The following is a 27,902-nucleotide window of genomic DNA, read 5'->3' on the forward strand; positions in this document are numbered from 1 at the left end:
ACTTAATGGAACAATCGGCTAACTGTAAAGTCATGGTGGTAGGTTTCAGCTCATGAAGACCTAGTTGTTTAAATAAGTAATATGGAAGTAAGTTCACACTAGCTCCTAGGTCTAGTAGCGCAGTAGTCGTATATTTGTCACCTAAGGTGCATGGAACCGTTGGTCTACCAAGGTCTTTGTATTTGACTATACCATTGTGTTCGGTGATGGATGGAAACTGTTCGGTGAGGAACGCTTGTTGAGGAACATTAGTTCTCCTTTTTGTGGTGCACATATCTTTCAGAAATTTTGCATGTTTTGGCAATAGCTTTAAGGCATCGAGAAAAGGTAAGTTGATTGTCAAATTTTGAAAAGTCTCTCGAATTTCATCAAAATTCTCATCAGGTTTATTCTTTGCCAAGCGTGTAGGAAACGGTGCCTTAGGGCGGAATTTGGCAAAGGGGTCCGCCTGCTTGTTTCCTAAATTCGGAGATGTTGACTTTGTTGTATTTGGTGAATCCTCCGTAGGTTCATTATTGGAAATATATTCATTGGAACCGTCGGATTCCTTTGGTTGATCATCTGGCATATGTATTTGATTGTCTACAGTTTTTCCAGATCGAAGAGTAGTGATTGCATGCACCTCACCTTGGTTGGGAGTACTTGTACCAGGTGCATTGGTGAGTTCAAAGGCAGTGTTTGCTGGCTTAGGGTTTGGAACTGCTTGTCCAGGAAACATGCCTTTCTGACTCTTTTCTTGCGCCAATTGTTGAAGTGATTGTTGGATAGACGTTAAAATTTGAGATTGTTGGTTCATGTAAGCTAAGAAAGTCTCACTTGTCCTATCCGTAACGAGTGGCGCAAGTTGTGCAACAGGTACTAGATCACGATTATTGTTGATTATAGTTGGGATTTGGATTGGCTGGAACAAGGCTGCGGTTAGTTTGATAGTTAACATCAGAAGTATTTTGAAATTGATTCTGACTTTGTTGGTATTGCTAATTATTTCCTTGGCGTTAAGGAATAAAGTTGTTGGTTGGTCGAACTGGTGGATTAGCGAAACCTGGAGGAGCCCCCAGCTGTTGGTTATTTTGGCGCCAAGCGAAATTCGGATGTTGTCTCCAAGGTGCATTAGGAATGTTGAATGCACATGCCTCCTCCAATGGTTGAGTAGAGGAAGCATATAACAAGGGACAATATGCATCAAGATCGTCAGGACTAAGACAAAGAACACATGGGGAGGTGTCAACGTTCATAGCCTGTTTTGGTAGTTGATCGTTTACTTGAACTGCAAGGGCATCTACTTTTTTAGTTAGGAATTCTATCAAAATTTTTAATTCAAGATCGGGTTTTACCTCAAAAATAGATGTAGCTTTTGTAACAGTATCCTTTGATGATCTAGACGATTCAGTGTTACCCCAGTGTGTACCTTTTTTCGCTTGTTTTTCAAGGAAAGTATATGCTTCAGTAGCTCCTTTGTCCATGAAGCAACTGCCGTTCATTATATCAAGAGTTTCTTTTTGATGATCAAAAAGTCCATTAATGAAGGAACGAACAAGGACGGCTTTGTCTAGTTGGTGATGAGAAAATTCTAAAAGAAGATCAGTAAAGCGACTCCATGCTTCCGTAAAGGATTCATGAGGATTTTGACGAAAGAATTGAATTTTCTGAAGCATTTCAGTAGTTTTCTTTTGAGTGTAAAATTGAAGCATGAAAGCTTGAACAAGTTTATTCCATGTGTCTATGGATTGTGGTTGTTGTCCTGCAAGCCAAATTGACGCTTTTTCTGCTAAAGTGAATGAAAATAGACGAAGCAAGAGTTGTTCCTTAGAGACAATTGGATGGTGAAATGTCGTGGCCACTTGTTGAAGCCTACGAAGATGATTGTATGGTTTTTCGTGATCCAAACCATGATACACAGGTAATAAACTAAAAACATTTGGTGGGATACGAAAATCACCGACAATGTCCTCAAGTTTGATGCAGGAAGAAGGTCCTTCCTGTAATGCAGTATAGAAGTCCGACAGGGGCTTCTCAGCTGGTGGAGGATCGTTGGCCATAACTGCAGAAGTTAATGGCGATGAAGTAACTTGATGAAGGTAATTAACAGAAGAAGAAAAAAAATTAGGTGAGAACTTACGCAATTGCTTATCGTATTTTTTTCGACGATAGGTATGTTCAAATTCTTTAGTGGAACCAGACCTTAATCTCATGCAAGCATAAAATTAGATCTAATTAACTGAAGGAACTTATTATTACTTGAATTTTATGATTCTCTTAAAGATTTTGGAGTTGAACAACGTAGGCCTAAGCTGATGCTAATGTAGCAGTGAAGCGAGGAATACGTGTGTATAAACCAACGGCCAAGTTACAAGAGAGATATGAGGGAGGCTTTCCGTGCAAGCACGGTTCTAATTAAGTAACCTCAATCTTTCAAGTTTCCTAGACACCGTTGGAATATGATTAAGATTTATGGAATTAAAATTTATGCAAGGTCGTTCTTATTTTTTTTTTTTTTTTTTTTTTTTAAGATTTATGTAAGGGTGAAATTACAAGCATGCAAATACGATCTACTCATACAATACTAGATGTAGTAGCATGTGAAGATACTCTACTCATACGTATAGCTATACGAATAGGCAAGGTTGTATCATCGATAAATACTTCCATACGTACAGGTAAATATACATCAGTAATATGTATATGTACTCTAATTTGTAGATCGATATTACGTAGGCGATATATCAACGATATGAGCAAATTTGAATCACTCATAATGCATTAAATAAATCTGAGTAGCATGCGAATATAGTATACGTATGCATATAAATACAACAATGCTAAAACTAAACATGCAACGTATTATACATAAACTAAAATACGACTCTTGTATTGCATAATAAATCGATTTCGACAATACTCATTGAGATTGCGAGTGTCATATAGAGAGCAGCTTCACCCCGTAGGGTTTAAAAACAACTTACCCAATTCAGATTTTAACCCTCGTTGGAATGTTCTCCTCTTTCTTGGCAAAATCGAAATATTATACAAGACGTGTACTTATACGTAGAGAAATACTAAACATGCAACAATAGACACTTATACGTAGAAAAACATATAACCATGCAAAATAGTACCATTTACATGTATATATACATTGATATGCAATTCATGCCCAGTTAATCTTATATAAATATTTACAGGTATATGAACATGATTCATGCATATTTCTAGGCTAATACATAAATAATAATCCATAAACTAGTACATAATAACTACGTACATGGCATTCATACAAAAACAGTAAAAATTTGGAACCTGTAGCGTCACGCTAGTCGCCAAAGAAATGAAACACACGTTTCAATCCGTCGACGTAATTAATCCCAGAAGATATTTGAATTTTCTGTTACCGTTCCAGTGACTTAGGCCTGGATATGGATCAAGATATATCAGTGGATGCTGGAGCTAGAACATGAGCAACAAAAGAGAAAAGACACCCATGAACGCGGGTTCCACCTGCGGACGCGAGTCCGGTACCGCGCACGCGGAGGATTCTCCCACAATGATCTAAAATTTTCACAGCAACTTTAGATTCTTGTGTAGTTTATTTTCCCGGACCTAACTTTTTGTTCCTGGAAGTACAGTAAAAAATCCGATGATCGTCAAGTCGTTTGCAAGGCAAAAATTTGAAAATAACAGAAAAACGTAGAAAACAGCAAAAACGAAAGGAAAGATGAGGTTGGGGGTTCCCCTTGGAGCAATTTCCAGTATGTAGCACAAGTCCTTGGTCTTTAGAATGGCAGCGGCGCCATTTTGATATTCACCTTTAGCATATGTTAGAGATTTGAATATCTTCCTTGGCCAAAATGCGAAAACAAAGTATTTCCTTACTCACGATCTTCGTGTTCGTATATTTTTTAGTAGAGATTCGAACCAACCTAAATTCTAGGACCACTTACAACTTGGGTTTACTCTTTTAGGAAACTAGTGAGTGAGTTTAGCTATAATTGTGTAAATACTAAATATTTGGTTTCTTTATTACACAAAAATTGAAAATATTAAGTTACGTAAACATGCAACTAAGACACAATAAAATTTTACTTAAAATGAAAGTGGAGAGTTAATTCTCCTCATGTGAAAATAACTTTTGTTATTTGATTTTAGTAAGTACATCTTAATCTTCCTAGAACTCTTAGACAAGTCCTAATAAAAGAAAACTTGATCCCTAACATATATGACTCATCTCTAAGCTTCATACATGCTAGCATATAGAACCAAAGCAATGACTTATCTCTAAGCTCATCACTTTTATCCCTAACTAGACTCTACACCAACTATCATTTGGGGATAAGATGTAGGTCTAGTTGTTCTTCCTAAACCTTACTAAACCAAATGACAAAGATTTTCCCTCACATGAGTATTATTAACTCCCCACAAGGGGAAGGTTAACTCATGATCCTTGGGATAAAGGATGACAAGTGTAGAATGTAAACAGAGAGAGAGAGAACAAAAAGAAGAAACTATCTATATAAACTTACTTGCATTTAGATTTGTTTTTAACTAGAAGAACACAAGGTTTCCTCCATTAAAACTATTACAAGCTTTCTATAAAAAATAAAAACTCAATAAAACTAAGACTAAGGAACTAAAATAATGCATGGTAAAGGAAAAGAAGTCAAGGGAGTAAATGGAGTGTCTCCCCCCTTGTTTGTTTTCTTCCTTCCTTTTTCAATTCTTCCCCCTCATCCCACGTGAAACACCAAACCTCATTTACTTCATTTTTATCCACCACATTAAAGCAAAGTGACACCTTGCTTTTTTTTCACTATTAACACCTAATCCAATTAATTACATGCAAGGTGTCAACTTTGCACCAATAATTTGGCATTTTTATCTTGACATGCTCCATGATTGATGACTCATCAAATCTTGCAGGCCCATATAGTGGGTCCACATGCAGTCCAGTGGCGGTCCGGTTTTTTGGTAATTTTACAACTTTCCGCCTATGCGTAGAGTTCATCACCCTGATTGTCTAAGCAGCTCACTTGTTGCATTCGGAGTCCTGGTTCAAGAGGTAGGAGCTTTGGAAGTTTGATGCTTCTGTGCGGATTTGTTGGGCTTCACATGGCTGATTTGGAAGAATTCATATATCCATCGTTCCCCGTGCTTTAACGCAGGTTTAACCAATATTTTCATGTTTACTGCGAATACCTGCAAAAGTACGAAAATATACTTATTTCATGATTATTAAACACATAATTAACCAAATTTATATGTCTCAATGAGGTTTCATATTACAGTTTTGGGTGCTTATCACACTACCCCCAAACAGCACTTTGCTTGTCCTCAAGCAAAGAAAATACATTAAAACAGATAAGTGGCCAAAAATGTGTAGTCCTAACTAATTCTCGTTTCGCAGAATGCGGTTGCATTAACCATATGCAACAATGCCTTAAACTACTAGAAATTCCCTAGTGGACGAGTTATAGCCTCGTGAGAGTTTTCCAGAGAAGATACTCACAAACTTCATTTATACTACAACGACTCAGTGACAAAAACTCATTTCCTAAATTAATCTCAGATATCCATACATCTCCTTAGCAGGGAACGAGGATTGATTTCTTTGAAACTCAAGTTAATATATATTCAATAATTAAAACATCTACATATGACCGGACCGCCATTGGACTGCACGTGGACCCACTATGCGGGCCCGTAAGATTTGATGAGTCATCAATCATGGAGCATGTCAAGACAAAAATGCCAAATTATTTGTACAAAATTGACACCTTGCATGTAATTAATTGGATTAAGTGTTAATAGTGAAAAAAAACAAGGTGTCACTTTGCTTTAATGTGGTGGATAAAAATGAAGTAAATGAGGTTTGGTGTTTCACGTGGGATGAAGGGGAAGAATTGAAAAAGGAAGGAAGAAAACAAACAAGGGGGGAGACACTCCATTTACTCCCTTGACTTCTTTTCCTTTACCATGCATTATTTTAGTTCCTTAGTCTTAGTTTTATTGAGTTTTTATTTTTTATAGAAAGCTTGTAATAGTTTTAATGGAGGAAACCTTGTGTTCTGCTAGTTAAAAACAAATCTAAATGCAAGTGAGCTTATATAGATAGTTTCTTCTTTTTGTTCTTTCTCTCTCTTTTTACATTCTACACTTGTCATCCTTTATCCCAAGGATCATGAGCTAACCTTCAATTTGTGGAGAGTTAATAATACTCATGTGAGGGAAAGTCTTTGTCATTTAGTTTAGTAAGGTTATAGGAAGAACAACTAAACCTACATCCTATCCCAAAATGATAGTTGATGTAGAGTCTAGTTAGGGATCAAAGTGATGAGCTTATAGATAAATCATTGCTTTGGTTCTACATGCTAGCATGTATAAAGCTTAGAGATGAGTCATATATGTTAGGAATCAAGTTTTCTTTTATTAGGACTTATCTAAGAGTTCTAGGAAGATTAAGATGTACTTACTAAAATCAAATAACAAAAGTTATTTTCACATGAGGAGAATTAACTCTCCACTTTCGTTTTAAGTAAAATTTTATCGTGTCTTAGTTGCATATTTACGTAACTTAATATTTTCAATTTTTGTGTAGTAAAGAAGCCAAATATTTAGTATTTATACAATTATAGCTAAACTCACTCACTAGTTTCCTAAAAGAGTAAACCCAAGTTGTAAGTGGTCCTAGAATTTAGGTTGGTTCGAATCCCTACTCAAAAATATATGAACACGAAGATCGTGACTAAGGAAATACTTTGTTTTCGCATTTTGGCCAAAGAAGAGATTCAAATCTCTAACATATGCTAAAGGTGAATATCAATCGCTATCTTTAGTTTCTTTCTGTTCAGGAACTGTCTATATCAGTTCCTAACGAGTGGGGTAACTGTTATGTTTGAAGGCAGTCAGTCATGTGCCTGACACATGTCCACTAAATACTCGTGCTAAGCACGAGATCATTTATTCACAAAACTGATCCGATGGTCCTCGTCTCATTCTGTACATCTATAGTCTTAGGTTATTTCTCATACACGTGTCATATGTTCAGTGACGGGAAATCCCCCCTACATATACTGTATTATTATTTTTTTGCAAAATAGGAAACCGTATATTTCAAATATTACTAATATGGGTACTCATTATGCACGTTGTTAAGTATTTATACGTATTTGATGATTTGGCAAATAGAGTCAATTAATTTCAAATTTTGACGGCTATCAATTTTTATCGTTGTACAATTATGAAGCAAACAAATTTTGACCGTTGCAAAATTAGTTGACTCAATTTGTCAAATCATCAAATGCGTATAAATACTTAAGAGCGTACATAACCATTACCCATATTAGCAATATTTAAAATATATTGTATCCTATTTTGTAAAAAAAATAATACACTATCTATAATGTAAAATCCACTCTACAATAATTTTTTCAAATTGAAACTCTCTTGAGGTCGCCCGTGGAGATATACTAAAGAAAGAAAAGCATGGAGGGTTTGATATGATATTTCACTAAGCCGGATGACAGCTTCATTGGATGAACTAAAATGAAAATTTCCTGAAATGCTCAATATAACCTTATGTGCAGGAACAGTCTTTTCTTCGGCTCCAACAACGAAGTATAAATCTGACAAGTCACAATCCTCAAGAAATTATTCAAGTCCCCACTTATCAAGCACTTCACATCCATCTCCAAACTCATCTCGGTCATCCTCATTCACTTCACTTCCTTCGTGATCCACACGCTTCCACAAGGATACACAGTTTTACATTTCGATAGCCAATACATATGTTTATCCCAGCTACCAAGCCCAACATATTGACCCACTACAACATATTGACCACTACAATTGGGATTTCGAAGACGAGGTTTTGAAAAGGATGTTGGCCATTGCCAATAGTAATCAACCCATCATAGATGCTTATCCAGTAACTCTGATACGTCAAAGTACAGCAAAGTCCAATACCAGCCTTATCAATTACAGTCTTCCCATCTACTCAAAGTCTAAAATCATACTTCCAAATGTTAACATTCAGCAAGAAAAGAGTACTGAATGTAAAGCAATACGTATCACTGACCTGGAAAGTGATTGTTTGATGTTCACTTTCACTATCATTATCAAATGTAAGAGTTTATATAATACAACCGCTTAGGATACTCGGCTCTCACCCGAGAGTCCCCCGGCAACGGAATTCTGTTTTTCTTTTTCCTTCGTCTAATATACAAAATTCACGTCCAAAGAAAGTAAGTTGTAGAAGTTAATTTCCAAGATTTTGATGCTCATTTGATTTACATTCGAGCAACCACTACATACTTACCTAGAAGAACATTGTTTCCTAATAAGCCAAGACTTGAATAAAGAGTTTGACTTCATAGCTACTGGCTTCTCCCCTGTTTTTGTTCACAAACCAAAATCTACTAGTTTAACTGCTAGCAGTGGGAGTGAGCAGAGAGTGAAGAAGGGAGAGGGAGAGGGAAAGTGGCGGTGAGATTGAAGACGGACAGACAGAAACCTACCAACTAGGCCACATAACCCCCAGCCGCGCAAAAACGTTCACTCCGCTCACTTGATAATCATCAGTTTCACAGCTTATCACCAGTCTATAAATCTTCTCTTTGTTCCTATTTTGAAATGTGCGAATGTTGGAGTCACTACATGTACCTACTTTCCATAATGTTACAATTACCAGAAGAAAATAACAACCATTTTTCTTGGCTGAACAAGAAAATAACTTTACAGAACTAGATATGTCATCTGATGTAGCTTGAACCATTACAAAGTACAACAAGTATGCTCAAGTATACATGCACTAATCAAAGAGATTGATGATCATGTGCTTCTCCCGTTCTCTTTTGAAACCGAATTCACTGCAAGATGGATTGAATAAACAAGTCAGCACTTGAGAAAATTAACCAAAATATTAAGAGCGATATATCTTATGTTCAGAAGAGGCTCGGGCACATGCTTTTTGATGGCATACGTTTAAGCAACAGCTTGCAGAACGTGGACACAGGGACTTGAAAAACATGAGATGTAATCAGCCTTACTTCTGGGGAGTGGCTCACAGAATATCTACTGTGTGAAACATGGTCCTAAGGAGGGCAAGCCATGTACAAGAAAATTTATTTTCTCTATCTTTCAAAGAACAAGATTCCAAAAAATGATTCTGGAGTAATTATCGTATATGGGTCAGAGATTCTGGACCACTCAGCATTGAATTACTAATATCATATGACCGCCCAACTCTTACTTCACATGGTGAATGGAAATACAGAGCTACTTTCGGTCTTTCTTACAGCCCTTGTAAAATGAATCATTTGACAGTCTTGTGACAAAATTTGTGCCTAAAACTATAATTAACGGTCTACTGCTCTAAAAGATCCTTACTCAGAACTCACCACGGGACCTTCCATCCTTGGAATCAGCAGCAGCATCACGCAGACAAATATCTTTGGTAGCGTCTGCAAGTTTGATGAATAACAAAATAAGAGATAATCTTTGTTTAGAAGGGGCAGTTTTAAGGGGATAAAACTCATAAAAGTGTATGATAGCAAGACCTTGTATATTACCATACTTATTTAGGATCTCTAATGTAACAGGTATGAATATACGTAACTAAACAAGACATCTAAATTTATATTTGAAACTAAATATGCATTCAACCAGACTGGACAATGAATGAATATAGGGACTTAATTTTAGAAAATGCTAGAGTAACATCAATGCAGTACCATCACATCCATTAATTGTAGGAGAATAGTAAATCACTAAAATCAAAATATCTGTAAGATGTTGGGTTCATTTAACTATTATTCAAGTCCCTTCCTGGAATAAATGTTACAATGACAGTTATGGCCTTCATCTAAACCATCATTGTCGAACCAAAGAAAGATGAACCATTTAGGTACAATGTGACGCTTGAAATACAAATCAAGAATTCTGAATCAAGATAAATCAGTTGTGTATATGTCTGCAAGTAGGCCAAAGCATCACACTATCCTCCAATCTGACATGCATGTGTGGAAAACAGAAAGCACAAATAAGACAATTGGCTGACACACGGACATCTAATTCCCAAGCCGAAATTCCAAAATAACCTCATCTTCGCTAAATTTTCAGAAACACTCAATTAAGTCCAAAGAATGTAATTTTTTTTTTCGATTAGTTAAAACAACCAAACAGATGATGATTTTTGTCCCACAATTCTCCATGTCCAGAAATATGATATAGAAGGTGCTGTCAAACGATGTAACCAACTAACCAAATGGTGAGTATTGTACAATCATACACTCATATCAAAGCGAAGGGGAGAAGCAATAAGTGGAACTATGGATCCTCAAACCCTGACTTATTTTAGATGTGTACATATAATTTCTAGCATACCATGCTTCATTGTCAAAGATGGGTCTTGCTCTTCAACATATCCAACCACCTTTGCCGGTATTCCTGCAACGATGCTTTTGAAAGGAAAGAAAGAGTGTCACCACTTTAATAAATAGTAAGAGATTCTATATAATAAATCCCAATGACTTGGGTGAGAAAAGAATGTCATGGACCTGGAATAATCATAAATATGTGCTGATTTTTGTTTGCATAGGTACATTTGACATTTTATATTGGAAACACAGGTAACCACTTCAACATATAAACTAATAGAACTTTCTACATACCCGAGGACAAATATTGGAACCTGTTAATGCAGTAATAGGTTGCATATTACCTGTGTGGAGGGATGTCCTTTAGTACAAGAGAACCAGCAGCAATCATAGCTCCATCACCTATCTTGATATTTCCAAGTATAGTTGCACTAGGACCGATTAATGCTCCTTGACCAATTTTTGGATGGCGGTCTCCAATTTCTTTACCAGTTCCACCTAAAGTTACTCCCTGAAGAAAAAAAATAGCTCTCATCAGTAAATCCAACTGAAAATTTCTCAAGCAAAGTCTCCTAGAAAAGACGCAAAAAAACGTGCATAATTGCAAATTTATTTAATCAATGTCCACCAAAATCTACTGACTGATGCTCAGTCAGAAACCAAAGTGTGATGCGGCCAATATCTTCTACATAAGAACATGTCTTGTAATATAGAATGTTATTCATTATTTATTTTCATTTTTTAAAACATTTTGCATTTTTTTTATATCAATAGCCTATTAACGACAACTAACTTTTGCGGGTAGTTTCAAATCGCGTGTCAGACATTTGTGGGGAGAGTGTCAGTATCCCACACATGTCCGATACCGATATTCAGTTTCTGGAGAAGAGTTAGCAATTCATAGTCAAAAGTAGAAGTAAAACAATACTTATATTTTGTTTTTGGAAGGTGAACTCCAAAATCAAGCCCAAATATTCCCTTCTACTTCCATTAGGTAAAAAAAGTGTGTTTATATACAGAAGTCCAGACAAGTACTCAGTAAGGCACACTTCTCCTACTATCCAAATTCCCATGTGCTGAAAATTGGATAATATATTTGCCTGCCTCACTCAATCGCTGTTAGGCAAATAAGTCTTACAATATATAAGCAACGTGGGTAGTTTCTCTTCTAATAATTAATAACTAAAAAGTAACACAAGTGGCATATCTGAATGGGCTTGAATTGAAAACCACAGACCTAAAATTGGGTTGGTTCAGCTTGAACAAAAATTGAATGGAAATTTATATGGCTCTACATTGACCTCTGGCATGACTCACCTCGCATAGCTGCAACTCCACTTACCAATTACTTTTATTACATAGAAAGTAAAGTATAAAATTGAAGTCCACTTGCCTGCATAAGTGAAACTCTATTTCCAATAACAGCAGTCTCGCCAATAACTACACCCGTCCCGTGATCCAAAAGAATTGCCTCTCCAATTTTGGCAGCTGTGAGATAGCATTTTTAGAACCAGAAAAATGACTTCACAATATCATCTCCTAGAACCTTGAAATGAAAGAAGGGAAGAAGAGCAATTCTTTACATGCAGCTTGAATATCAATACATCTGTTTAAAAGATATATGCTGTTGAACAACAAATAGATACGAGATAAATCCACAATAAGACAGATACTTTTAAATTTGCTACTTAAACCCGAGTATGAATCTAGAATATGGAAAATGCAGCCCACCATAAGACACATAATAACATCAATACTACTTAGTACTGATAACTGAGGACTTTTGAGTAAAACCACACACCTCTCTTGCGGGGTGGTACAGTGGGGAAATATGTGGTGCTAAAGTGGAGCAGCTTATCACAATGATAGGGACAGGAACATTTAATAAGAGATGGTGTTATACATACGAGATCTCCCTTATTTATGTTTCGTCATATAATCTGCTAAATACTTTTGTAAATGACGAATACGTTGGAATGGACAAAAGAGTAAAATGACCATCATACTAAATTTCGAAAAAGGGAAGGATAAAATGGAGTGCTTTACATGGACAAAGGTAACATGGTACTACAAACTTTTATCAAATTAGCTTGTTTGAAACTTTAGAAGTTGACGCTCAAAGTGACCATGCTAATTTTGGTGTTTATAGAAAGTACTGCACTACCTAAAAATGTTCGTGCAAAGAAATATCCTAGCAGAAAGCAGTATCCTATAATAGAGTTCCTATAGTCAATGGGCTAATATCATGTGATTCACTTATGGGATTATTGACAGTTTTAAATTGTAGATCATGTTCTTAAGGTGTATATAAGCATACCTGGGTGTATATCAACTCCAAAAACCTAACAAGAAAGGAATATAGATGCATTAGATGGGAAACCAAAAATCAGTAACATCAACATTGCTTAGCAGTAAGGCATTGAAAGATTACTTCACTTATTCGGCTTTGCAAGGCCAAGGCCAACACTTTGCGTCCTCTATTCCACAAAGCGTGTGCCACTCGATATGACTGCAAGGAATGGAAACCCTACAAGAAAGAAAAATATACATTTAACGCAAAAAAATGTCTCCTATTTTCTCTGTTTAAACCCCCGCCCCCCACACACCCCAAACACACGCAGCAGCAGCAAAAATTAATCTAACACACACGCACACACCCGCCGATCAGATAATATCAAATCCAAATTTTTTTCTTGTTCTAACCACCAAAAAAAAAACAATTGTTAAGTTCAAGTTCAACTATGGAGGTCTGCCAATCTGGAGGTTGACACGCCATCACTCTCGATTTTTTCTTCTTCTTTTGATAAGTACTAAGTATTATATTGGTAGTAGGAGGCTAGGAGCTACAGCTATTACATCAATACCAACCCAAGTACCAATGTAACTGATAAGTGCCTAAAATTGTTTTATATATATTTTTATACGCACATTATAATAACATTCATGCTTAATTGCGTATTTTTTACGAAAAACCATACATTCTAATAATTCCATAGTATTATGCACATTTTTTTTGTCATAACAGATTATTATTTGTATGTATGTGCATGTCTTTTGGGGCAGTGGCAGAGCCACGAATATAAGTAAGGGTGAGCTACCCAGAAACCAAGCATAAAAAAAAATACACTAATTTCTTTTTTAACTAAAAATTCAAACCTGGTCACAAAACAAGTATATTTTGAACATAAAAAAATCATATAAAATGATTACAATAAATGTATTATAAAAAAATAAGAAAAGAAAAAAGAATTCAATCTAAACAAGCACTTCTTCATAGTTGTCCTCGGCGACCTTTTTTGTCATCCTTCTTCATCTTTTGGAAGTGTTGCAAGATCAACTCGGTATCAATGCTATCAAAAACTTCTTTTTCAATGTATGTTATTAAACAATCATTCAACCATTCATCCGTCATCCGATAGCGCAGACGATTTTTTATGATATTCATAGCAGAATATGCTCTCTCCACAATAGCAGTAGCAACAGGTAAAATCAGTACTAACTTAATCAACAAATACACAAGTGGGTACACAATGTCTTTCTCCATCTCAACCATTTTTTTGGCTAGGCTACTAATTTCATTTACTTTACCAAACTTAGTATCGGAACGCACATCAATGATATAATTCTCAAGCTGATCCGCTAATTCTATTTGATCTATCTCTGAAAAATCATCGGGATAAAGTCGAGCAAAATGGATCAACTTTTGCTTATCGAAAGCAGCAAACGACTCACAAGGATCAAGACATGCCATGCAAAGAAGTAATTATGTGTTTGCTTCATTAAACCGGTCGTTTAACTCTTGAAGCTGCAAATCAATACAGTGATAGAATAATCCAACACAATAGTAATGTAAATTGGTGCTTCCTTCCGCTCTTCGTCGAGACCTCCCTCGAGCCACATACCTCTCTTCCATATTTGGAACAGCCACATCATGTTTGGCACATAGTGAAGAAACTTCAATCAAGAAACTATCCCACCCATCATCTTTCATTGTCTGTAAGCGTACCTTTGTTATTTTAATAAGAGTCATGGCATTGACAATGTCTTGGTCTTCACACGGCAAAGCCTTTGACAAATCATTGCTAATTCCTAGTATTGCTTTCATCAAATGCAAATTTAAGATAAATTCAAAAGACTGCGCTAAACTCAATAATCTGTAAGTCTCACCTCTTTGTTCCGAGTTTGAACCATCTTCCGCTATATTATCAAGCACATCAAGTACTAAACCATAAGTGTTTATCATGCCAAGAAATGTATAATAGTGCGAGCCCCATCGAGTGTCACCAGATCGTTTAAGACTAGTCTCTTGATTCAACCCTTTGCCACTTGAAATTTCTCCGCTTAGTAAGGCTTCAACAACTCTAGCCTTCATTGTTTCGCGTAACATATCTCGTCGCTTACATGATGCTCTAACAGTATTTACCACATTAGAGAGAACACGAAAAAGATTAGCAATTGACTCATGGTTCTTTGCAATTGATACAAAGGCTAATTGAAATTGATTAGCGAAACAATGAACATAAAATGTATACTCATTCTCTTTCATTATAAGTGGTTTTAGGCCATTCAAATCACCCTGCATATTGCTAGCCCCATCATACCCTTGTCCACGCAGTCTAGATATGCTTAATCCATACTTAAAGAACAACTTATCAATTGCCTTTTTAAGTGTTACTGCACTAGTTTCCTTAACACGCACAACTCCAAAAAATCTTTCAATCACGCAACCTTTCTTGTCGACATAACGCAAAACAATTGTCATTTGCTCTTTAATTGATATATTACATACTTCACCAACTAAAATAGGAAACAATGAATTTCCATAATCCTTTAAAATAGCATTTGTAGTTTCCACAGCAACTGCATTCACAATCTCTTTTTGTATATCAGGCGAGATCAATTTCCGATTTTTAGAAGCATTATCAAGAACGTTCTTAATGACTTCGTTATGATCTTTCAAAAATCGTATAAGTTCAAGAAAATTGTCTTTATTGATCGACTCCTCTGATTCATCATGGTCACGGAAAGCTAAACCTTGTCTCAAAAGAAACCTAATACAATCAGTTATTGCAGTTAGATGTATTCGATAATCCCTTCGAACTTGGTCAGATTGTCTCTCAAGAAATGTTTCGATATGTTGTTCTTGATTTAGCAATGCCCATGTTGCCCTATAAACAATATTATGAGCACTATTTGGTCCTCCAACATGCTCTTTTAATTTGGATTTACTTTCCTAATTAGTAAACCCCTTGTGAGGAAAAACATCTCCGCCTCCTTGTGCCTCCTGATCAAGTTTAAGGAGATAACAATAGTGACAAAATGCGGCATCCTTGTGAATATTATATTCCAACCAACTAAACTCTCCATACCACTCTTTCTGAAAGCGATGGTTCCTCTTGCCTATTGTCCTTGGAGTTAAAGTATGATTAGGCTGGCAAGGACCCCTAAACAAATATGCTCTTCTCACCAAGTCATAATCATTAGGATGATAATCTGAAATCTTGTTCCTCAATCCAGGGTCTCCCGGAAGACTAATCAAGTCAAGTTCTTCACGATTTTCATGTTGAACCCGCTTTGACGTAGATTGTCAAACACCACCATTCTCAGTTTCTTGGTGACTTCACTTTGAAGAGGATCCTACTTCAACACTAACAACATGATCTGTGTTACTAGTTGGTTGAGCGCGCAACAACTTTTTTTTTATCAAATACTTTAGCATAGCTATTTAAACAATTAAAATAAACTACCAATCAATTTAATTGAAATTGTACAAATTAAAATAAACCACCAATAATGATGTTCATAAAATAAAATAATAATCACAAACATATAAAAATCTAAATAATATGGTTTAGGAATCAGTACAAAAAAAAAATCAAAAAGATGATAAAAAATTAAATAATATAAAGATTACCTAGTTACTTCCACAAAACTGGTAGGTGTAAAGGTATTTGTTTGTGTAGGAGAGTAAAAGACTTAAATTTTAATATAAAGTAATAGAGAATGGAGAAGTAGAGTACGTGATGGTTTTTTTTTCCTCTCTGTTTTTTGATAAATACGAGAGGGTTTCTTTGTTTGGGTTTATATGAGTGGGTTTTCTAGTTTGAGTGATTGTTGGGTTTTCTATTTTGCTTTTTTTGCATTTTTGGTACGTCTGTACGATTGTACATCAAGTACATCATGCATGTGTGCCCTTTTGTAATTTTGGTTGGTTTCCTTTCAAAAGCAAGTTAACTGATAAACATAAGTACGGTAAATGTGCACCTTTTATTTGGTTTACTTTGAAAGCAAGTTAAGCCAAAGTACTTTTTTTTTTATATAAGGTTGAGGGTACGCCAGCCCTTGGCTCCACCACTGGTCCCAATGCAAAATAAGTTATATTAATTTGGTTTAATATTTTTTGTAGGAAATAAAGATGTTGGTCAAAGCCCAAGCCCATGAGCCAAAGAAGATCATTTAAAGAATCAATAAGTGAGAGCTCATGGAATAAATTGTGTTATCAAGAATGGAAAGAAATGTTAGAGAATTGATAATTATGAAAGAAAATCAAGAAAGGATAATTGCAACTACCACCATATATTCTTACCATTTTCACCACATTAAATATCCTCATTTTCATTAATTATTTATTTCCTTGATTTCATTATATCAAATCATTCCTTAATACCTTATATTCTTGCCACCATATATATTCTCTCATATCCTCACCATATTCTTGCCAATCACTCAATTCCTAATTCAAAACCATGTCATTCCATTTTATCTTTTATTTTATTACCAATTAATATTTCATTCCTTCTTCATGCCTCGATAATATCTCTTTCATATTCCATTTCCTAAATTCCTTTCTATTATATTTTCTTCCCATATAACAAAGATTATTTTCATTTTGTGTGAAGATATTACATACACCAAGATTTTGTTTGTGGAAGCTATAAATAGATAAGAGAATTGGCATTGAAAGCGTCTCCATTCTAGTATTCAATTAGTAGAAATTTTGCTTTGTAGTTTTAGTTCATTTAATTAGTGAGGAAAAGTGTTCTAGAGTGTGTAATTTTCCGAAGATAAACGTCAAAACAATAAAGGCAGTTTCAATGTTCATTATATCCCTTGTCTTTAATTATTCTTTCATGTTAATTAATAGCATGGAGGGCAAAATTTCCACCCCATGGTGGAAAGTGAAAGCTCTCCATAAATTTTTTGTTATTTTGTTTTTGTCCTTTTTGTTAGAATCTCCACTATATGTGTTTTTCATAAAATCCAATGATATCTCTTTTTAATGGATTTTTACACTAAGGTTAAATGTGCATGGTTTCTATCACCATGGAAAATATTGGGTATTTTCCATTGTTAGTTTATTTTTTTTGTTAAAAATCTTTTAGACTCGGCTTTATTAGTTACTAGTATTTGCTTATGTTGTACGACCCAACTATAAAAAGCCCAACCCAAGTCCGCCAACTTAAAAAACCTAACAACCCAAATAGCCATAACATGAAAATCCCAGACCAAATGGTTAGTGTCCAATCACAAAGTGTTTAGGGGTTTGACGTTGCAACAGCCCAAATGGTGTAAATAGGCAAGTTCGTTTGGGTTTGACCGAGTTAGTTTGGACGTACTGCCTACATATCAAGTTCTCTCTCTGGAGGGAGACTTGAATCAGGTAGACGTAGTTCCTGTCCCCTTTATATAGAAAACCTTGGCGGTCCTTCCTCTTTTTTAGCGTCAGGTCAGATCCTAATCTTTAGGTCATGATGGCGAGTTATGGCGATTAATGAGGTGCGAGACTGAAGCTGCGACCTTGAATGCATCAGTAAAAGCGTACGTTACTAGCCGTTATGGAACGGGGTGAGCGAGCACTATGGAGGTCGCTCCAGAACGAGGTCGTCCATTCGACTCGAGTCACTTTGAAGAGAGGTTGTGGGGTGAGTGTATAAGGTCGTTAGGTGAAGTGAATTTGCTGGTTCTCTGTGAAGCGATTTGTCATGAGTTCGTTTGGGAATGTAAGGTGTCTTAATGGTGTCGGAGGAGACAGCTTTGGTCTCTCCGTCACGAACTGACACCATCAGAAGACACCTTTATGAAGCGAGCTATTATGAGGGGGGAGTGCTCTCTTGATGAGTTGTGCTGGACACGTATATAATATACATTGGTTGTGTATATTAGCCCCTCACACAGCCCCCTCTCATTAGTTCATTCCTGTTCATTAGGGCGAGCTGATGAGAGTTTAAGTTCACACGTGGGAAGCATATAAGGTAATGACTATACATCCTTTACTTGTGAGTGATTCGGACTCTGATTCGGACTTTGTCATGGGGAACGAGGTGGTTAAAGCTGTTTTGAACGAATCGAGAGGTGTGTGTCTTTCAGCTCGGATGAGGACTGGTGGTAGCCTTGGGGGCAGTTCGAATGCTGGAAATAATTTGACGCTGCGTTCTGTTAGCAAGCGTCCTGTGGGTGAAAATGACCGGGAATGTCTTCTGCGCCCAGAAGGCTCTTTCTTTGATCTAGAGGAGGTGACTGTGGCAGTTTGACCGCCAAATTTGAAAAGGAAGGTCGGTGATGTTGCTGATAATGTGGGGAATGTAGGAACTTGTGATGGGAAGGTGGCGATGGATGGTCCATCTCTCTCTAAAACTATTGACCTTAGTGAGTTTGACTTGGATGTTTTTGAAGAAAAAATCTAAAGATTTGGCTGCGGAGAAGTTCAGATTGGCTTCGGAAAATAGCAATCTGGTACGTCAACTCGATATAGAGCGAGCTAAGTTGGTAAAAGTTGAAGATTTTCCAAATAGATGCAAGTCGGCAGCAAAGTTGAATAAAAATCTTTATGAGACTTCGTTTAGTGAGGCGGAAGGTGGTAAGTATGTACTTTTTGCGATCTTAGAAGTATAGTTCCATAGCTTGTAGTTTTGTGCTGGAACGCGCCTAGCTTTAGATTTTCCTGTGTATGAGTGAGCAATCTTTAGGGTCGGTGACTCATCTGTAGACTGAGTGGCCATTCCATCGTTAGGTTGCTCCTATCTTCAGATCGTCCTGCAAATGAGTGATCGATTTGTAGGTTGGGTGGCGCTTCAGTAGACTGAGTGGCCATTCCAAACAATAGTTTCTCCTGAACGAGGTCGTCCACCCGGCTTAAGTTACTTTGGAGTGAGCTAGTGGGGTGAGTACGTGATGAGCTGTGCCTGACTTCAGATCGTCGTATGAGTGACCGATCTATAGGTTGGATGGCGCTTCAGTAGACTGAGTGGCCATTCCATCGTTGGGTTGCTCCTAGCTTCTGTTTTCCATTGGTATGATACCATGATAGCTCAATCCTGAACTTGTCCTAGAAATATAGGTCTCCAGCTGGCGAGACTATTTACCCGCCTAGAGTCGCTTTGAAGTGAGCTCGTGAGGTAAGTTCATGTTGAGTTACTCCTAGCTTCCGCTCTCTATTGGTATGATACCATGATAGCTCGATTCTGAACTGGTCCTAGAAATATAAGTCCCCAACTGGCGAGACTATTTATCCGGCTGGAGTCACTTTGGAGTGAGCTCGTGAGGTAAGTTTATGTTGAGTTGCTTCTAGCTTCCGCTCTCCATTGGTATGATACCATAATAGCTCGATCCTGAACTGGTCCTAGAAATATAGGTCCCCAACTGGCGAGATTATTTACCCGGTTGGAGTCACTTTGGAGTGAGCTCGTGAGGTAAGTTCATATTGAGTTGCTCCTAGCTTCCGCTCTCCACTAGTATGATACCATGATAGCTCGATCCTGAACTGGTCCTAGAAATATAGGTCCCCAGCTGGCGAGACTATTTACCCGGCTGGAGTCACTTTGGAGTGAACTCGTGAGGTAATCACGTGTGGAATTGATCCTGCAAAAGAAATGCGGCCTTGCACGTTGCTGTTAATACAGACTAATGGTAGAATATCCATCCGGATTGGTGGGGTGTTTCTATCGGTGCATTTGTTTATTGGCGAAGCCCCTAGTGTATGGTTTGCGCTATGCGACTATGATTACGCGTTGATCTTGGTGTGGGAATATGACTGGTATTGATCTGCTCTGAGTATGTGAGATCGGGGGCTGTTTGTGGCCAGGACGTATTTGAGCGTACTGCTAGTTGATTAGTACGCTTCGTACTATGTGGTTTGGTGACGTCTCTCTTAAGTAAGAGTGAGTTTTGAGTTAGTTAATGTGTTTTTCGTTTGGACAGAGTTTCTTGGGTACATCGTCCTGGTGTAATGTTCATCTCCCTTGTTATGGGGGAGTCAAAGTGTGACTTTGTGGTTATCGCAGTTCGTTAGTCGTTCTTACGTGTGTGGAAGTGAACTGGTTTGACATTGTGAACTAGGATTTTTCTATACTGAATTGTAAGTACGGAGCAAAACATGTTCCATGAAAGAGGGATAACTTTATTGATGAATAGAGGTAAGACATTGACGAAATAAAGAAAACATGTTGAATTAACCTTTGAGAAAGCATAGATACTCCTTTGCTCAGATGATGGCGGTGCTTTGCTTAACCGTGGTGTACCGTGGCCGGATTAGCCGATGTGTGGCGCTTGCCAATCCTCGCCATACATCGTCGTTGTGGTGTTTAATGAATCGTAGGTCGGTGAATCTGGATGATATGGGTGAATCCATTTGCGAACTGGGAGTGTGGAATGGGGGGAGTCATGTTCTATTCTGGTCTTGACTGTTAGGATGCGTGTTTAAGTAAAAGCCCCAGTAGTTTGACCTCTCTTTTATTTTTGTGGTTCGCCACTGTTGGCGTACTGGTGGATGTAGTCCCTTTGTTATGGACCTCTGCTAGATTGTTGCAGTTCATTGTCAACGAATTTCTTCAAGAGACCTTTGCTGATCAGGTATTGTATGTAATTTCTCAAGCATTTACACTTGTCGGTGTGATGGGAGTGAACTTGGTGGAATTGACAGAACAGTTGACCGGTGACATTTGGTATTAGTTTGATATCCGGTTTGAAAAATGGAGTGTTTCTGATGCGGTTGAAAATGTGGCTTAACGATCTGGAGAGTTTCATGGATTGAAGTTGTGCCACCATGGGGGTAAATCCGCCGATTTGGAATAAATCGCTAGGTACTCATATGGGTAGCCTTTATCGAGAAGGTCTTGAATGTGGCGTTTCAAATGCTGACATTCATTGGTGTGGTGGTTGCAGAGTTGGTGATAATGGCAGAAGCGATTGCCTGGTTTCTTGGGGAGCTTGTCTGCTCTCAGGGGGAGGGGTTGAAAAAATGGAATGCGTTTGATTTCCTCGAGGATTTCTTCCATTGGTTTGGATAGCGAGTAGAACTGTCTGCTCCCTCATTGTGTTCTTTTCTTCTGGTGGTTTTGGGTATTGCGTTCCTCGTGCTATATTTGTTGTCATGGCTGTGATGGTTCTCTGGTTCGTATGGAACTGAAATGTACAGCGTACTCCTTGTGGTTGTGCTGGTTCGGTCTTCTGAGTCATCTTCTGGCTGGAGTGGTTCGTCAGTGTTGAGGTTGTTGATGCCAAATGCAGGGCGCCCGGTTAGGAGTGAAATTCTCCTCAGGGTTTGGTTGTCTTCTTCTAAGTTTGAGATTGCTTGTTGCATTATACTCACAACAGAGACAAGTTGCTTGACTGAATCCATGAGGATTTCCATGCTTCATGGGCCTGAGAAAAACGACTTGATTGTGTTGTTTTCTCTAGGAAATCGCTCCGCAGACCGCGCCAATGTAAAGGCTGTATTTCGTTTAACCTTACTATAGTAGGCAATTGGAAGGAGATGGGTTGATTGATTGGGTTTGACCGAGTTCGTTTGGACGAACTGCCTACGTATCAAGTTCTTTCTCTAGGGGGAGACTTGAATGATTTGAATCATATCAGACGTAGTTCCTGTCCCCTTTAAAAACCTTGGCGGTCCTTCCTCTTCTTTAGCGTCAGGTCAGATCCTAGTCTTCAGGTCATGATGGCGACTTATGGCGATTGATGAGATGCGCGACTGAAGCTGCGGCCTTGAATGCATCAGTAAAAGCGTACGTTACTAGCCGTTATGGAACGGGGTGAGCAAGCACTATGGAGGTCGCTCCAGGACGAGGTCATCCATTCGACTCGAGTCACTTTGAAGTGAGGTCGTGGGGTGAGTGTATAAGATCGTTAGGAGAAGTGAGTTTGCTGGTTCTCTGTAAAGCAATTTGTCATGAGTTCGTTTGGGGAATGTAAAGGTGTCTTCTGATGGTGTCAGTTCGTGACGGAGAGACAGTTTGGCTCGCTATGAAGCGAGCTGCTATGAGGGGGGAGTGCTCTCTTGATGAGTTGTACTGGACACGTGTATAATATACATTGGTTGTGTATATTAGCCCCTCACAGTGTGGCTTAAAGAAAAATAGACGATCCTATGAGCCGGTTTAAGTTTACTAAAACAACATACCACCAAAGAGCCCTAAATTCCGCCATGTCACAAACAGCATGAGAACGTGAAAAGTTGTTTGTCATAGGATGAGAGGCCCTGTGGGCCCTACACTTCTCTAATTTGTTATATAGATTAAGAGATTTTTTGTACTTCTTATTGTGGATATTGAATTCCTAAAAATTCCTCATTTGGAGTCAAAGAGAATAGAAAATTTAATTTAATATTGAAATGTTTTATTATGTTCTTAAAGTTATATTTTCCACTAATTCTAGCGTTTAAGATTTAGTGAAGTTTCGAAGAAATTAACAAGAAGTATAAAAATGAAATACAAGAATTGTTGGTGAGTTAGTAACTTTCTACCAAGGGTTTTGATAAATTAATCTTTGAAAATTAATTGTTTTAGTTAGTCATTATTTCCTTACAAGTTACTTTTATTTTAGTATAGATAAAAAATTAGAAATTCTCAACAATTGTTTTAATATTAATTACCAAGTTAGCTATTGGTTTATGAAATCTCTTTTTCCCCATTTATTCACTGGATTGATACCTCACTTACCGTTATTCTAATCATATTTTATTGATTATTTTGCAGTTTTTGAGATTTTTGTTGATTGACAAGTTCTAGATGACAAAATTAAATATATAAAGAATTTGACAAAATCAAATATACAATTTTAGGCACTTATCAAATAGTAACCGAAGTTGGTCTTATACCCCCTTAAAAAAAAGAAAACAAAAGGAAAACAAACACAAAAAGAAAAATGAAAACTAATCACAAACAGGAAAAGTCCTAGGACTAGACCACCAAGCCCACAACCCCTATATACAAATGTCACCAATTAGGGGTGTGCAAAAAACGGAAGGAACCGCCTTAACCGACCGAACCGAACTAGGCAATTTTGGTCAATTTTTTATATATTGCCGGTTCGGTTCAGGTTGGGTAAGTTCATAACCGACAAGTACGGTTCGGTTCAGTCATCGGTTTTTAACATTTTAAACATGTGAGAACCGACCCGACCTGACTTTATTATTTTATGTTTTAATATAACTTTTTATGACGGCCATTGATGTCAAATCCAATAGTTTCATATGGACACAATATACAACTAATACCTCACCAACCCTAAACATACTTTCTACTCCACTCTCACCTAGCCTCCTCTTTCCTCTCATTTTCTCTTCTACAATTAAAATATCTTCCTCTTCTTCTTTTCTCTCTAATACACCATTGAAATTACTTATTCTTCTCTCTCTCTTTAAATATATATATATTTTTAATTTCCCTCCTTACTCTATTTGTTTTTTTTTTGGGGGGGGGAGGGGAAATTATTGGCGTGTAAAGAAATTTAATGGATTGTATATTGAACAATGTTCAAATAAAGTGGGTTTAGCCATTTTTTCAAATTCTTGATTTAAAGAATCAAATCATAATTGATTTAGATTTTTTTTTTACTTAAAACTAGAAATTTCTTTAGATTTGTTTTAGAACCGACGAACCGAACCGAATTTAAGGTCGGGCTGGTTCGGTTCTCCATATTGTTAAACCGACTAGGTAGGTTCAGTGGCCAGTTTCACTCCAAACCCAACCCGAACCGACCCGTGCACACCCTATCACCAATCACCACCCAACTACCCTACACCTCCACTTCTTCTAAATAGCTGAAAAGTAGATGAACATCTTCATCCCCTTTGTCTATTCATCAATATAATCAAAACACCTCGTTGTTCACCAAAGTCCCAAGTAGCCTTATCCTCCTTTAATCGCTTCTTGGCTCTTTTCCTCTTCATCTGTAAATTGTGGAATTCTTCTTTCTCGAGTTAACCTGAGGACTCCACCTTTACCCAAATTGAAGCAAAGTCCAAGGACTAGGATTAGAGCATCAGGCCCACAACCCACAACCCCTATGTACAAAACTCACCAATTTCCAACCAACTACCCTACACCTCATCCACTTCTTCTAAAGAGCTGAAAATTAGACGACCGTTTTCATCTACTTCGTCTCTTCATCAATATCAGCAAACCCTCGTTGTCCACCAAAGTCCCAATAGCCTTATCCTCCTCTATACGCCTCTAGGCTCTTGTCATCTCCAGCTATCAACATTTTAAGTTTCTTCCTTCTCGAGTTAAGCTGAGGACTCCATCTTTCCCCAAATTGAAGCAGAGTCTCCTTCTCATATACGCTCATTGTTTTGCTTGCCGTCCTTTTGACTTCTTCCTTTCGTACTCTTAAACTTAAAGCATTTAACTCAAAACCAATTGACAATGAGCAGAGCTGCCCAATGGACTTTTATACTATATTGCAAGGCTTTAAACATTCCATGTGAGACTGTACTAAACACCTCAACATGCCCCCTCAACAGTGGTGTTACTTGAGCCTCACAGGTGGACTAACATACTTGGATGACATAAGAGTAAATGGGCACTTTTGGGCTTGCTCTAATACCACCTTACCTTTGGAGCATCCAACTCAAAATTTATTTGCAATGAGTGAAGCAGCTCATGAATATTTATATTCTACTGGATAGATAAAATTTTCTATGGCGCTGGGGGATTTTGAACGATTTTGAACCAAGGTCTGTGGTCACAACTCCCACAAACTTTACCAACTAACCTAGCTTGCAAACACATAAATGGAACTTAAAACGATTATATATTTGCAGTATCAATGAGAGTCAAAGCACCTAGGGACAAACAGCTAGACATGCCTAGGTGACTGCACTTATACTAATACCAAACGCCTGTAACTTCTTTTTCCCTTTTTACTGTCCCCTCTCACCTCTTTTTTTTTTTTTTAAAAAATCAGATTTTAACAACGGTGGCAAGATTACAAACATAGGCGATTATGTTGCTCACATTCCCCATCGCAAACTCAAATGCAAAGAAACCAATAGAAGAACACATCATCAATATATTTAGCAATACAAAAGAAAGAACAAACAACACACACCCTCAGAAAATCATTATAGCAACTCAAAGTAACAAAGCCTCCCTATAAATGTTGTTGTAAATTTGTACTATACAATCTTCCCTTTTCACCTTTTCTGCTTTATGATTTGTGTTCATGACGCGAGTTTTCTTATTTCGTTCGCAATTTCTTAATTAACATTTCATTTCCTTAAGGGAACCAGGACAATGTATAGATGAGTATAAAGAAGCAAGAATTGACTAATCATGACCACTAGCAGACGTCGGCACTTGTCAATTATCATAAATCTGTGGGAAAAAAATATTTTTCCAAATTGCAAAAGACTGTCCAAGCCTTAGTGTTACTTAAAAGAGAGTCAGGACTTCCATGATCACATCTAAGCTACTATCCATAAAATTCAAATACATAAACAATGTTCAAATAACAGCAAATATTAATTTAATCACGATATCAGTACTAAAATTCAACCAGACTTGCATCCTCTGTAACTTATGTGTCTTGTGATTGTTATGCTATACCTTGAGGTACAATAAGACCCAGCAGTAGGCCAAACAGGAAGGATCTCTGTCTTTAAAAGCCTGTAAAGACAATTTGCAAGCAGATATAGCTTCAGTAAACAGTGCTTCGTTTCAGGTATTAATTGGAGACTTTAAAGAGCATGGTGAAACTCAGATGCCCTGAAATGGCAATGAAATCACCTGCGCATCTAGGCGAATTGAGCGTTGAATACCTCTATCATGCATCATTACATCGACAAATATATCCATCAGCTGTGTTGCCAAGAGGATAGGATTTTGGAGCCGATTAGCAAGGACGAAGGCCAATGCTCGTTCCAAACAATCATGTGACATGATACTGGCATACAAAAAGCTACTCAAAATCGGCTCTTTCTCAGCCTGAAACAATCATCAAGTATTAAAATCTGTTTTCTATGATTTTACTTCATTTTAATAAGCCACTACAGACAAGGGGAGAATATAAAATTCTGAATGCCCAGGTCATCGGGTTCAATAAGTAACCAGTTGATAAAGGGTAATTATGTACGAAATACTAACCTATATAAACAAGTAATTAATAGACAAATCATTGAGGGAATGGAAACTAAAGCCACATATGTCAACCAATAGTCTGATACTAACTATTCCTATAATGGCTTGTTTCAACAAATCCATCATCATAACTAGACATTGTTAATTGTTTTCCTAATCTTCTCCATAACTTAAATACACCCAATATCTGTCCATAGATAGCGCAGAAGACAGTCAAATTAAGTTCAAAATATAATCATTTCTCCTCAACACCATCTTCTTCAGTCCTTCCCTGCTTATGAATATATGTCATGCATTCAACCAGCCTCATTTCCCAACCACATATTTTTTTAGTATAACAAAGAAATGTGAGCATTGCTCCGCAGTTAGAGCGCTGAATTTATTGAAAATCGAGTGCGCACAATGCACAGCGCAGGAGTCCCTACTCCTTAATAGTCTGTCTATCTTTAGCTAAAGAATCTGAAACATTGGGAATTCTATCGGGCCTCTCCTCACTTCTTCTTCCTTTTACTTACTCTCCCTCTCGGCCCATCCCTCCCCATCGAATACAACCAACAACGCATACTACCCTCTTACTATTTATAACTCATTTCTAAATTTAAACTCTCTAATCTCAATAACTTCCAACTAAACACACAAAACACAATACATTCAATTAAAACTTGAATAAAAATAGAATCTTTATCAAATATAAATAACGTGGGGGCTACTCACAATCAAACAAAATTTTCAACCAACACATAATAATTACATCAAACAGGTAAACTCAATACCTCAAACTTGGCTTCTGCTCTAACTGCTTCCCAAATAGGATCATCAGCCTCTTTCCCTGACTCCAACTCACCCATTTTCTCATCTGGCTCCAGATTCCCCATTGCATATAAAGGAAACACTCTCTCCAATCCAAACTCAACAAACTTTGAAACCGAAGAAGAACCACAAGATTCTAGTTTCTTTTCTTCTACAAGAACTAAACCGTTTGAGAACATTTCTGGTAGAGAAGAGTTCCCGTCTTCTTCTCTTGCACAGCCCATTTATGCTATGGTTTCAAAGTTTTGAGTTTTTTAGAAAATGGAGAGGGAGAAGAAAAGAGGAAGGGACTCAAATTTGCATGGTGCCAAACGCAGAGTGAGAGTGAGTGCAGAAACCAAGTGTCGTCTCATCATTTATGCCTATCAAT

General features: G+C 37.3%; 1 protein-coding gene across 2 annotated transcripts; it reads right to left on the bottom strand.

The window, feature by feature from the left end:
- Window positions 1-8,588: 8,588 nt before the first annotated feature.
- Window positions 8,589-27,866, bottom strand: LOC147503166 (serine acetyltransferase 2-like). 2 transcript variants are annotated; one of them, XM_086607949.1, is made up of 10 exons: window positions 27,496-27,866; window positions 26,372-26,569; window positions 26,192-26,251; window positions 12,799-12,894; window positions 12,685-12,709; window positions 11,757-11,855; window positions 10,712-10,874; window positions 10,375-10,448; window positions 9,390-9,452; window positions 8,589-8,858 (listed from the first exon to the last, which is right to left on the bottom strand). In XM_086607949.1, the coding sequence occupies exons 1-10, from the start codon at window positions 27,754-27,756 to the stop codon at window positions 8,821-8,823; spliced, it is 1,077 nt and encodes a 358-aa protein (XP_086464075.1). In that variant the 5' UTR covers window positions 27,757-27,866; the 3' UTR covers window positions 8,589-8,820. The 2 variants fall into 2 exon arrangements, with proteins under 2 accessions (XP_086464075.1, XP_086464074.1); XM_086607948.1 differs by having other exon boundaries at window positions 10,712-10,878; window positions 11,761-11,855; window positions 27,496-27,865.
- Window positions 27,867-27,902: the final 36 nt, after the last annotated feature.

The sequence above is a fragment of the Coptis chinensis genome, chromosome 4 (genome assembly GCF_015680905.1).
Source record: "Coptis chinensis isolate HL-2020 chromosome 4, ASM1568090v1, whole genome shotgun sequence".
Classification (NCBI taxonomy): domain Eukaryota; kingdom Viridiplantae; phylum Streptophyta; class Magnoliopsida; order Ranunculales; family Ranunculaceae; genus Coptis; species Coptis chinensis.